The 12,018-nt window shown below is 38.1% G+C and overlaps 1 protein-coding gene across 2 annotated transcripts in view; it reads left to right on the forward strand.

The window, feature by feature from the left end:
- The window catches only part of YAP1 (Yes-associated protein 1), a 129,299-nt gene that overhangs the window by 56,352 nt on the left and 60,929 nt on the right, over positions 1-12,018 (forward strand). For both annotated transcript variants that reach the window (XM_011984387.1, XM_011984388.1), the window contains exon 3: positions 5,136-5,251. In XM_011984387.1, coding sequence (XP_011839777.1) covers positions 5,136-5,251 — 116 coding nt within the window. The remainder of the gene's footprint in view (positions 1-5,135; positions 5,252-12,018) is intronic.

Below are 12,018 nucleotides of genomic sequence, written 5' to 3' on the forward strand. Positions count from 1 at the left end.
CTTATTGTGTACCAGAAGTCACAGTCCTGGTTGCTTTTATATATGTTGCTGAATTTAATTACCTCAACCCTGGAAAGTAAGTAAATAAATCAACCCCACTTTATTAAAGGTGGAGCAGATTGATAAAAATTGCCCACACAATCCAGATTGTCACTGGCAGAGCTGGGATTGTAATACACGTCTGCCTTACTTTTCCACAGAGGAGGCTTCTAAAAGGAGGAGGCTTCTGGGTCTTTAAATGGTTGGATAGAAATTAGGTGCTTTGTGGGCAGTTGGGGAAAACATTACCCCTGGAGGAAGAGTAGCCTCAAGAAATGTAGCAGATATTTCAAAAGAATCAAAAATCTGTATTAAGTTTGTATAGCCGACAACACCTGATTTACATAAAGGATTATTATTATTTTTTTTTTTTGAGACAGAGTTTTACTCTTGTTTCCCAGGCTGGAGTGCAGTGGCGTGATCTTGGCTCACCGCCACCTCTGCCTCCTGGGTTTAAGCGATTCTTCTGCCTCAGCTTCCCGAGTAACTAGGATTACAGGCATGTGCCACCATGCCCAGCTAATTCTATGTTTTTAGTAAAGACGGGGCTCCTCCATGTTGGTGAGGCTGGTCTTGAACTCCCAATTTGAGGTGATCTGCCCGCCTTGGCCTCTCAAAGAGCTGGGATTACAGGCCTGAGCCACCGCGTCCGGCCCAGCGTATTTTTTTAAAGCTTCAAACCACCAATTTAACCGCGTAGAAATAGTAAGCGTAATACCGCCATAACCAATATATCTCTTTACCAGTGCTATCAGTTAGCAAGTCATGAACATTGCGTATTATGTCTAGTATATGTAGCTTTCTGTTCTGACAGCAGAGTTTATGTGCTAGTTCTGGATTTGTCTTAATAGATGATTTGAAAAAGAAAGCATTTAAAAGGATTCTGGTTTTACTGACTGATTATTCTCTGTAAAAATTCTACTCGGCTAGCAGCAAACTATCATTTTAGAAAAACCCTTTTCTACTTTGCGACCAGTGAGATGGAGTGACAAGAACTCCTGAGCCAGAAGCTAAAAGACGTGTTTTTAATCCTGGTAATACCACATAACTGGCATTGCAGTTGCCAGTAACACGAGAACTTGCTTAACTTTCACCAGCCAATGAAGTTATTTGCTTGCTTTCTTACCTCCTGTTATAGTGGAAGCAATGCTTTGTATCGTTTGTATCCTGTTCCTTCCCGCTGTCTGAAGGATGACCGTGCCCCATCAATAATCCCTTCGCACATCTTCAGCTACTCTGTGTTCACATTTAAATACTTGTGTCCCTTCCTCTTGAAAAAACGAAAACTCATAACCATCTAGTTAGCTTTTTATTGATTTCCTGTGCACAACTAAATTTGTCTGCTTCTCTACTTCCTACTCACTGTACTCTCACTGTCCCACTGAAATGGCTGTTGTCCAGTGTCACCAATAATTTCTGTATTGCTAATCCTAGTAGGTCTGCAATCCTTATTTGTAATTTCATTTTTGGAAAAGGTAGGTGTTGCTAAAGTCAGTAAGGCTACAAAGATGTTTAGAGAAAGTTTGTGATGGCAAAAGAAAATAGCTTTCTTTTTATTAATTTATTTGATAAATATTTATTGAGCACTTTTCGAGTCATTGACCATATAGTACTAGATAAAATGGACAAAGTTCCTATTTTTCTAGAGTTTATGTTCTCATTGGGGAAAACAGGCAAACAAAATAAGTAAAATATTATCAAGCAAAAATAAAGTCAAGCAGAGGAAGTTAGGAGTTTGGATATGGTGAATTTTAGATGATATGGCCAGCAAAGGCCTTACTGAGAACATGACGTTTGAGCAAAGACAGGGAGGTAAGAGAAGGCACCATTGCAGGTATCTGGGGCTGGGGACGAGTGAACCTGGCAAGCAATTTGTTTGGTCTTAGCAAAAATAGTTCATTTGTAATATGCGATGTTTTTGTAGAGTCCTTGTGATTAAAAAGAAGGATTTTGTGTGTGTGTACAGTTGACCCTTGAACAATATTGATATGGCCTGTATGGGTTTACTTATATGTGGATTTTTTTCAATAAATATATTGGAAATTATTTTTGTAGATTGGTGACAATTTGGAAAAATTCAGATGAACTTCATATCCTGGAAATATCAAAAAAATTAAGGAAAATCTAGGTGTCTCATGAATGCATAAAATATATATAGACAGTAGTCTATTTTATCATTTCCTACCATAAAATATATATAAATTTATTATGAAAGTTAAAATTTATCAAAACTTCTACACACTCCTGTGAAGCAGAGACGAGTCATGGCATTAGAAGAAAAAGTTGAATTCCTTGATAGGTAGCTGTGATTGTCACCATCTCAGACAAACGATTCATCTTGTAAACAAAGGATATAAACTTAATGGTATTGGTATTGACAGATACAATGCAGTACTATAAATGCATTTTCTCTTCATGGTGTTCTGTTCTGTTCTGAGACAGGGTCTCACTGTGTTGCCCAGGCTGGAGTGGCACGATCTCAGTCCACTGTGTAACCTCCACCTTCTAGGCTCAAGCAGTCTTCCCACCTCAACCTCCCAAGTATCTGGGACCACAGGTGTGCACCATATGCCTGGCTAATTTTTTATATTTTGTGTAGAAATGGGTTTTGCTGTGTTGTCCAGGCTGATCTTGAACTCCCGAACTCAAGCGATTTACCTGCTTCAGCCTCCCGATGTGCTGGAATTACAGGTGTGAGCCACCATGCCTGGCCCTTTGTGGTTTTCTTAATAACATTTTCTTTTCTTTAATTTACTTTATTGTAAGAATATAGTATATAAATACAGCATAATGGACTGTCAACAGTAGGCTGTCAGTAATTAAATTTTTGGGAATCAAAAGTTAATGTGGATTTTCGACTGCATGGGAGGGTTGGTGCCCCTAACTCTTGCATTGTTCATGGGCCAACTGTACACTGTTGCAAATTGATAAAACGTTATTTCTTTTTCATAGTTTAATCTATAGAATAAATGAAAACAAAATATTCTAAAGTTAATTGTATTTGACATTTTCTTTGGCATCTAAATGGGTGCATGTATTTTTTTTTTTTTTTTTTTTTTCCGAGACAGAGTCTCCCTCTGTCATCCAGGCTGGAGTGCAGTGGCATGATCTTGACTCACTGCAACCTCTGCCTCCCGTGATCAAGCAGTTCTCCTGCTTCAGCCTCCTGGGAAGCTGGGATTACAGGCATGCACCACCATGCTTGGGTAATTTTTGTATTTTTAGTGGAGACGGGGTTTCACCATGTTGGCCAGGCTGGTCTCAAACTCCTGACCTCGTGTTTCATCCACCTCGGCCTCCCAAAGTGCTGGGATTACAGGCGTGAGCCACGGTGCCTGGCTGGGTGCATGTATTTATAGTTGGAAATTTAGGTAATAGCATCTTTATTCCTTAAAGAGACATAGTTCTTTTTTTCTCCCAGGCCAGGCATAGTGGTTTACACCTGTAATTCCAGCACTTTGGGAGGTCGAGGTGGGCAGATCACTTAAGGTCAGGAGTTCAAGACCAGCCTGGCCAACGTGGTAAAACTCCATCTCTACTAAAAATACAAAAAAGTTAGCCAGTGTGGTGGCACACACCTATAATCCCAGCTACTTGGAAGGCTGAGATCACACCACTGCATTTCAGCCTGGGTGACGGAGTGAGGCTATCTCAAAAGACACACAAAGAAAGAATTATTCTCCCATCTCCAACAAATATTTATTTAAGTCCCATTCTAACTAAAGCCTGTGATTCTTTCTTAGTGTATTAGTGGTAAGATAGAATTATTGATGAGATAGCAGTCTGGATCCATTTCTGGATAGCTAATGGCACAAAGCGTCATTTCTTTGCCATTTACATAGTTATCAATAGGATGATTAAAGAAGAGAGAACTCAGATTTGAAACTTAAACAGCTACAAAAAAACAAAACAAAACAGTGATTTGGCCATCCAGAAATAAACACTGTTAAAACATTTTGATGTTAGGTCTTTCTATATACTTTCACTGCACACACACACACACACTTTAAACAATTAGCCTTATCCAGTACATACTGTTTTATAACCTATTTTTAAAAACTGTATTATTAATATTTTTTCATATTACATATTCTTCTAAAACATATTCAGCAGCTGCATACAGTCCGTCGCATATATCCATGTTTATTTAACCAATTCCCTATCATTAAATGTTAACTGGCTTTCAAATGTTTGCTGTAATAAATGATACTGAAGAGATGTTTATATATAAAGTTTTGATTACTTCTGGCTATTAATGCAGGATACTTTTTCAGGTAGTTTTATTTGTATAATGTATCTAGTTTTCTTTCATTGAAACAGTGAAACTTTGCTGCAAGAAAACTTAGTACTTACTGGAAGTTTATATATCAGATAATGTGCTAGATACCTTGCAGTCTTACATTTCATAGTCTTTGGCTGTTTTAATTCCCAACTTTATTGATTAAGAAATCTATATGTATACATGTATTTCTCAGTAAGTTAACAATTATGTAGAAAATGTTCAGCAAATATCAAAGGGCTTTGTGTAAGAACATGTTATTCAGCAGCCACAGGAGAAAATGAAAACTTACAGATGAAGTTTTAAATTCTGCTTTGGCTTTGGAGTATAAGAAGACAAGTTTTGGGGTTCTGTGGTGTTTTACCTTAAAAAGGGGTTTTAGGCCTAAAAATTATGTCATTTTTATCTCTATTCTTATTTTTATCTCATTCTTATCTCTAGGGGAAAAGTGTATGATTTTCTTACGAATCTTGGATTTTAGTCATATGGTTACTCTTTTAGTTTACAAACTGCATTGTATCTTTGCATTAGAAGTGGGTAATATTTATCTTACTAATTGAAGATGATTTCCTTTCACTTAAAATTCCAGGCATAACTTTTTCAGATGTTGCACTTGTAAGATCTAAGAGGTGAAAGTTGAGTGATTTAAGGGTGAAAAATGTGTGTTGCAGAGGGAGGTTGGTGGGAGCAGTGAGAGTCTGTGACTTAATGCTTTTACAGAGCTCTCTTGGCACCCTTTGATTATGAGACCACAAGATAAGAATTGTTTTTGGAACCTGGTATTTGTTTCCTAATGCAGTGGTTTGTTTTGTCTTAGTCACATCGATCAGACAACAACATGGCAGGACCCCAGGAAGGCCATGCTGTCCCAGATGAACGTTACAGCCCCCACCAGTCCACCAGTGCAGCAGAATATGATGAACTCGGCCTCAGGTGAGTGAGACACTGTAATTACAGCACATGAAATAATGCTTATGCATTGGTAAAAGTTGATGTGGAAAACAGTCATTACTCGTTTACAGAAACTGGGGCATGGGTGATGTTTATTGTCTCTCCAATTTCATACGGAAGACATAGTCTATTTAAAAATAACATAAGCTATATTATTGCCTTGTATAGTCGTTAATGCATAAGGGGACCAATAACTGAAAGCCAATGGTTCTTTAAGATCTGATTCTGAAGCGAGTATCTCAGATTTTAAGTTCTGTTAATTTTGACCTATTTGGTTTTGTTCTGCTACTTTCTTGTGTCTCAGGTATTTGAGTTGAAGTTACCCTCTTCCCTTTGTGGTTTGGATGGAAAGCCAAGCTATGGTGTTCTTATTTATTTATTTGCTATGGTGTTCTTAACCCAACCTTTAATGTGGTTATTCATTCGACCCTGAAAATACCTAGAAGGCAGTAACTTTTGTAAACCCAAAAGAGTATTTGTTATTCCCAGGGCGAGCATGGATTATTAAACATATCTTCACATTTTTACAGAAGAGTATAAATCTTTTTTTTCTACCTCTTATTTGGCAATTTACTTGAATCTGCAGTTTTTCTCATCTACATAATAGGGAGTAACAGTGCCCCTTATGATAGAAAGGAGGATATGAAAGGAAATAATAGAATTCATATGAAGCTTCTAGTAATTACAGAGTAGGTACTAAGTGAAAGTTTAGCTCCTTCATCTTCCCTATCGGATACCGTCTGGCCTCTTTCTCCTTCGTTAGGTGGATCGAAGGCCAGTTAGCCCATTATGTACCTTTGTACATGCTAGGAAAAGGTGCCCTTCCCCTGGGAAGATGTAACAGTATGCCTGGCATATGAGATTAGAGCATTTGGGCTGGATTTCTGACCACTTCTCTGGCCCCCACACATTACTCCACTGCTGAGTGCCCAGGTTCAGGACATAGATATTAACAATAGTATGTGGCAGCTCTGGTAGACTTGATGGCTTTCTCCACCGCCCATGCATTTTCCCTAGCCAACAAGCTGACGAACATAATATTCAGTAGCTACACAGTAGATTTCTTAAACAGCAGTCTTTGGCAAGGGACTGTTGTGGTTGGGTGGAAAGGGTGGTACAATTAGTTGACAGGAGGGTTCCTTGACTAGGCGAATTCACAGAACTTGAAACGTCCTTCTGCCCCTGAAGTTGATGCCAACATGCTGGAATGTTTCTGTTGTTACATACCTCTGCTCTTGCTTTTGGTGGGTTGAACATTTGAGTTCTAAAGAGTTAAGAGTGGAAAACAAAAAAAAGGGCAACATTTGTGATTGGGCTTTTCTTGACATAGACTTTAAATTCTGAAGAAAAATTAATTCCTTAAATACTTAACTCATAATATGAATACATTCTCAGAATCTGTTTTATATGTGACATTTAATTTAAACATTTTTAAGACAAAAATTATACAAATATTAATATTTTTACTTGGCAACTATTACTATGTTTTTTAATTACCAAATTTTCAAATAAAGTTGTGAAATCTGCCCTGTATTTATGGTTAAACAAGATGATTCACATTATTCATTTTGTCATGCTCCATCTAAAAACTATCTAGGCAGTTAATGACAGATAACGTTAATTTAAACTTTATTTTGAAAGAGTAAGTATTTTGCATCTAACAAGGTTGACTGTAATTCTTTTAGAACGTTGGTTTGGTTGTGTCCCATTACATTTTCTGATGGTAATGATCTAGAGAAATGAGAGTATTTTGGCTGAAATTTATGCTTTAAATCAAAGGTATATATCAACTTGGTTTTAGTGGGGTTTCTTTGTTTTTGTTTTTGTTTTTGAAATGGAGTTTTGCTCTTGTAGCCCAGGCTGGAGTGCAATGGCATGATCTCAGCTCACCACAGCCTCCGCCTTCCCGGTTCAAGCAATTCTCCTGCCTCAGCCTCCCGAGTAGCTGGGATTATAGGCATGCGCCACCACATGCGGCTAATTTTGTATTTTTAGTAGAGACAGGGTTTCTCCATTTTGGTCAGGCTGATCTTGAACTCCCAACCTCAGGTGATCCACCTGTCTTCCGCCTCCCAAAGTGCTGGGATTACAGGCATGAGCCACTGTGCCCAGCCGTTTTTAGTGGGTTTGAAAAGAATTGTGGATGTTTTATTTCAGCTGTATGTCCTAGGCAGATACAGTGGCTCACACCTATAATTTCAGCCTTTGGGAGACCCAGGTGAGAGGATCACTTGAGCCCAGGAGTTTGAGACCCGCCTGGGAAACATGGTGAAACCTTGTCTCTACAAAAAAATATTAGTCTGTTCATGGTGGTGCATAAGTGAAGTCTCACCCAGCTCTCAGGAAGCTGAGATGAGAGGATGGCTTGAGCCTGGGAAATTGAGACTACAGTGACCTGTGATTACACCACCATACTTCAGCCTGGCTGGAGTGGAACCCTGTCCCTGTCTTAACAACAACAAAAAATTTTTTTGTCTTGTTTCTAAAATACGAAATGTTTTAATATAGTACGTAAAAATTAGTATGCATATACATGTGTAAATAATAGAGCTGTATGTAGTAAAGAGGTGACTTTGATACAGTTTCAGTGGAGTGGCAAAAAGCATAACTGGAGGGTTAGGAGTGAGGGGGAGAAGGCATAAAGGAGAGGGTTGTGAGGAGAGAGTTGGAAGGAGGAACTGAAATGGGAAAAGTCACCTCTGAAGAGGCTTGAGTATGTGTACATGGTGCTAGAAGATATTTAACAATAATAATAGTATAATAATAATTCTTATTTGTATGCCAGGTATTCAGTGAAGGTCCATTTTGCACTGTCTCATTTAAGATCCCGTGTTCTTCCCTGTATGTTAACCAAGGATAGGATAACTGACAGAGTGAAGCCTCAGAGAAGGCAGAAACGACAAGGAACCACTAACAAACGTCCTGGAGGCGTTTTTAAATACTATTAATAGTAGATAATATAGGGTAACTGCTTCTCCAGAAGGTGGTGGGTGTGGAGATGATGTCTGCTTGAGGAGGTCTTGTTTCAAATAAAATATTGTTCCCTCAAGAGAAGAGAATATTCAAAGAAACACTTGAGGTCATTGCCTTTATGGGGACGGTCAGACAGTATGATGGGGAAAGGAAGAGACTAGCTGATGGGTCCAAAACCAAAGGCTTTTTAAAACATAAACAGCAACACTGATCCTAGGAGTCAGTCATAACTTTCAAAATTAGAGTGAAGTGTTATCTTAAATATATATGAATTCCCAGAATCAGACAAGTTTATATGTGGATTATTCTGAATTGCGTCGTATGGAGGCCTGCCGGTCCAGTGCCGAGGGTATTGGTAACATCTTTACAGCACTTGCCTCTTTTTCCTCTAAATTACATGCACTTGTTTGTTGTCTTTTCTTCCATTTCAATGGAAGCCCATGGTTTTGACATGCTTTGGAATGAATGTCACTGTAATCTTGATATACCTCATGTTCACATGAAATAACCATAACGTCATGTTAGCATGTTAATATAAAGTTTCACTAAGCAAAAGGATGCTCTTCTCTACTTGGAAAATGATCTTTTACGGAGTTTTAAAAATCTTACAGACAGGGAACAAGGACAACTGTGAGAGCATTTAGTAAATTTTGAGGGCGTTTAATGTAACAAAGCAGAAAATGGCTTCCATTGAAGCAGGCTATCTACAGAAAAGTTTCACCCTGAAGGGAATGTCTTCTGAATCTGCTGACCTGAAGCCTTCACATAAAAGAGAAAGCTACACCATGCTTTTGAAGCACTCTCCTGGGTTAATCATGCTAAATGCAACTTGATTTACATTTTTATTATTCATTATTTAATAAGGACTTTCTCGCTTTGCTTTTGTTTTGAAAAAGAATTCTTGTCATTCATAATTGAGTCCAGCTTCATGTTCTGCTCTGACTTCTTGTTCTTCATCCGACTGCTTTCCTTAAGATACTGTCATTTTCTCTAGACTCCCCAAACCTGTTTGCTCCAAATTTTCGTGGTTGACTAGGCTGAAAGATCTTTTAAGATTCTTTCCAATTCTTAAGATTTTATGAAACCCTATTTTGTTTTCTAATTTGCTTTAGCAAAAATGATCAGATTATGCTTTTATAAGTCCTTTTTCAAAATATGAGGTTGAAATGGTGGATTTTATGTATAGACTAGAGACCACTGGTTTGTGATTGAGCAAATTTCCAAATATCTATAACCGAGAATCACCCAAAACAAAGGTGCACCTGGAAAATATTCTAGAGGCAACACTCAGTACACCCTTAAAAGAAGATTAATTTATATTCTTTAACTATGCCACTTAAGTTGCAGGGTAAATGACAGTGAACTTTGTGAAAGAATTTGAAAGGTGAGGAATAGGAAAATAGAAAAATAAGAGGAAATGGAATAATTTATTAAGATAATGGTTTTATTTTACTTTATTCTATATTAAAATGTTCAGTGTATAAGTATATATAAAGTCTAGCCCGTTAAATTACTTGAGGTGATTGTCCTTTGAAAGTTATAATTTATAGCTGGGCGCAATAGCTAACGCCTGTAATCCCAGCACTTTGGGAGAGCAAGGCGGGTGGATCACGAGGTCAAGAGATTGAGACCACCCTGGCCAACATGGTGAAACCGTGTCTCTACTAAAAATACAAAAATTAGCTGGGCGTGGTGGCACGCGCCTGTAGTCTCAGCTACTCTGGAGGCTGAGGCAGGGGAATCACTTGAACCCAGGATGCGGAGGTTGCAGTGAGCTGAGATTGCACCACTGCACTCCAGCCTGGTGACAGAGCAAGACTCCATCTCAAAAAAAAAAAAAAGTTATTATTTATAAGGCTGGGTGTGGTGATTCATTCATGTAGTCCAAGCGCTTTGAGAGGCCAAGGTAGGAGGATTGCTTGAGCCTAGGAATTCAAGACCAGCCTGGGCAACATAGGGAGACCCCATCTCTATTAAAAATAAAAATTAGCCAGGCATGGTGGCCACACTCCTGTGGTGCCAGCAACTTGGGTGACTGAGATTGGGAGGATAGCTTGAGCCCATGAGGTCAAGGCTGCATTGAGCCATGTTCGTACCACTGCATTCCAGCCTGGACAACAGAGTGAAACCCTGTCTCAAAAAAAAAAAAAAAAAGAAAAAGTTATAATATAAATTAGTTATTAAATATATATTTATAATAGCGTTTTGATGCCTGCTTAGGAGCCGTAGTTTTTCTCCACATATTGAGAGTCAGGTAAACATTTCATGTGTTTTGTGTTCAGCATTAGAAAAGAAAGCCCTGGGGAGTGAAAAGTGATACTTCCTCAGCTCTATGTGTATGATATGTATTAAATTTTTTAATAGTATGCTTGTTAACACTGATCCACAAGATTACTGAATCTTAAAGGGACAGTAAAGTCAAAGTATATTCTGTGATAATCCAGAAATAACTGTATGCCAAATGACTATTTAGGATCATTAAAAGTTATGTCTTTAGATTTATATTAAGCAGAATCAACCCATTTATCTGCTTTTGAGAAATGTACATTTGATAACAATCCAGAGCCCAAATGTCTTATTACAGGTACATTTTAGAGAATTCGTTATTTGTATGCTTTAAAGTTAGAAATTATTGGAATTTATTTGACAATTCCCAACTCTACCAGTGTAGCACTCAGATTTCTCTATTATGACAAACTGTGAGGAATTCCTAGGGATTACCTCAAGATGGGTGGAGAAAATGCTCTCTTGATCATGAAAAGTGATACATGTTAGAGGAATGTGCTGAGCACCTTCCTTGGAGTGGGGAAAAATGTTCAGAAGCAAGCAAAGTGAGTAGCATAGAGCTGCCTTAAGTGTTCTCCTGCCTGTGTAATATCTCTCAGCACCGAAGATCAAATGAGAGATTGTTACCAAGAAAAATGAGAGAGCTGGAAAATAGATGTGAAATATAAAAGTGATGGGTAAATTACACATGGATTTAGGCTTTAACTTTAAAAAGCACAGAGAGGGTAAAGATGTGTGAGAAGTTGCAGAGCCGACAGGGTGGAGTTGTTGGTAACTCCTACTTTATGTGCTGTAGTTCATTTAAAGTTCTACTTTTCACCTTTGAAACTGAGAGACAGTTTACAATAAGGGTTAAGACCAAGGGCTCTTGAAATCCCATGGACCTGGTTTGAATCCCAGGCATCCTTTATTGTCCATGAAAGCTTGGACAAGTTACTGTATCTACCTGTATTCTTCACTTGGAAAAATGAGATAATAACTCATAGGGCTGTTTCGAGCATTAAAAGACAGAATCCATATCACATAGTTAAAATGTATTATTAATAGTATACAGTGCCTGGTATAGTGTCTTGCATATATAATAGGTAAATAAATGTGATCTGATATTTTACAATTTAATGAGTTTGTAATACCTGGTAGCCACTGTTACTTTGTTAAAAATCTGTTACCACACTGTCTTTGAAGTTATGTTTATCTCTAAGCTTTTTATCATCAAATTGAGGCCATTGGCTCTTATCCAAGTAGTTAGTTCCTGATTCTTCTAACAGTTCTGGATTATTATAAGATGGAAATTGTCAGTCTGAAGTCATAATATATGGGAAAAGACTATACTAACTGGAAGCCTATTAGCAATGAACTATAACAAATAAAGCCCACTTTGGGAGGCCGAGACGGGCGGATCACGAGGTCAGGAGATCGAGACCATCCTGGCTACACGGTGAAACTCCGTCTCTACTAAAAAATACAAAAAACTAGCCGGGTGAGTTGGC

The sequence above is a fragment of the Mandrillus leucophaeus genome, unplaced genomic scaffold, assembly GCF_000951045.1.
Source record: "Mandrillus leucophaeus isolate KB7577 unplaced genomic scaffold, Mleu.le_1.0 Scaffold267, whole genome shotgun sequence".
NCBI classification, from domain to species: domain Eukaryota; kingdom Metazoa; phylum Chordata; class Mammalia; order Primates; family Cercopithecidae; genus Mandrillus; species Mandrillus leucophaeus.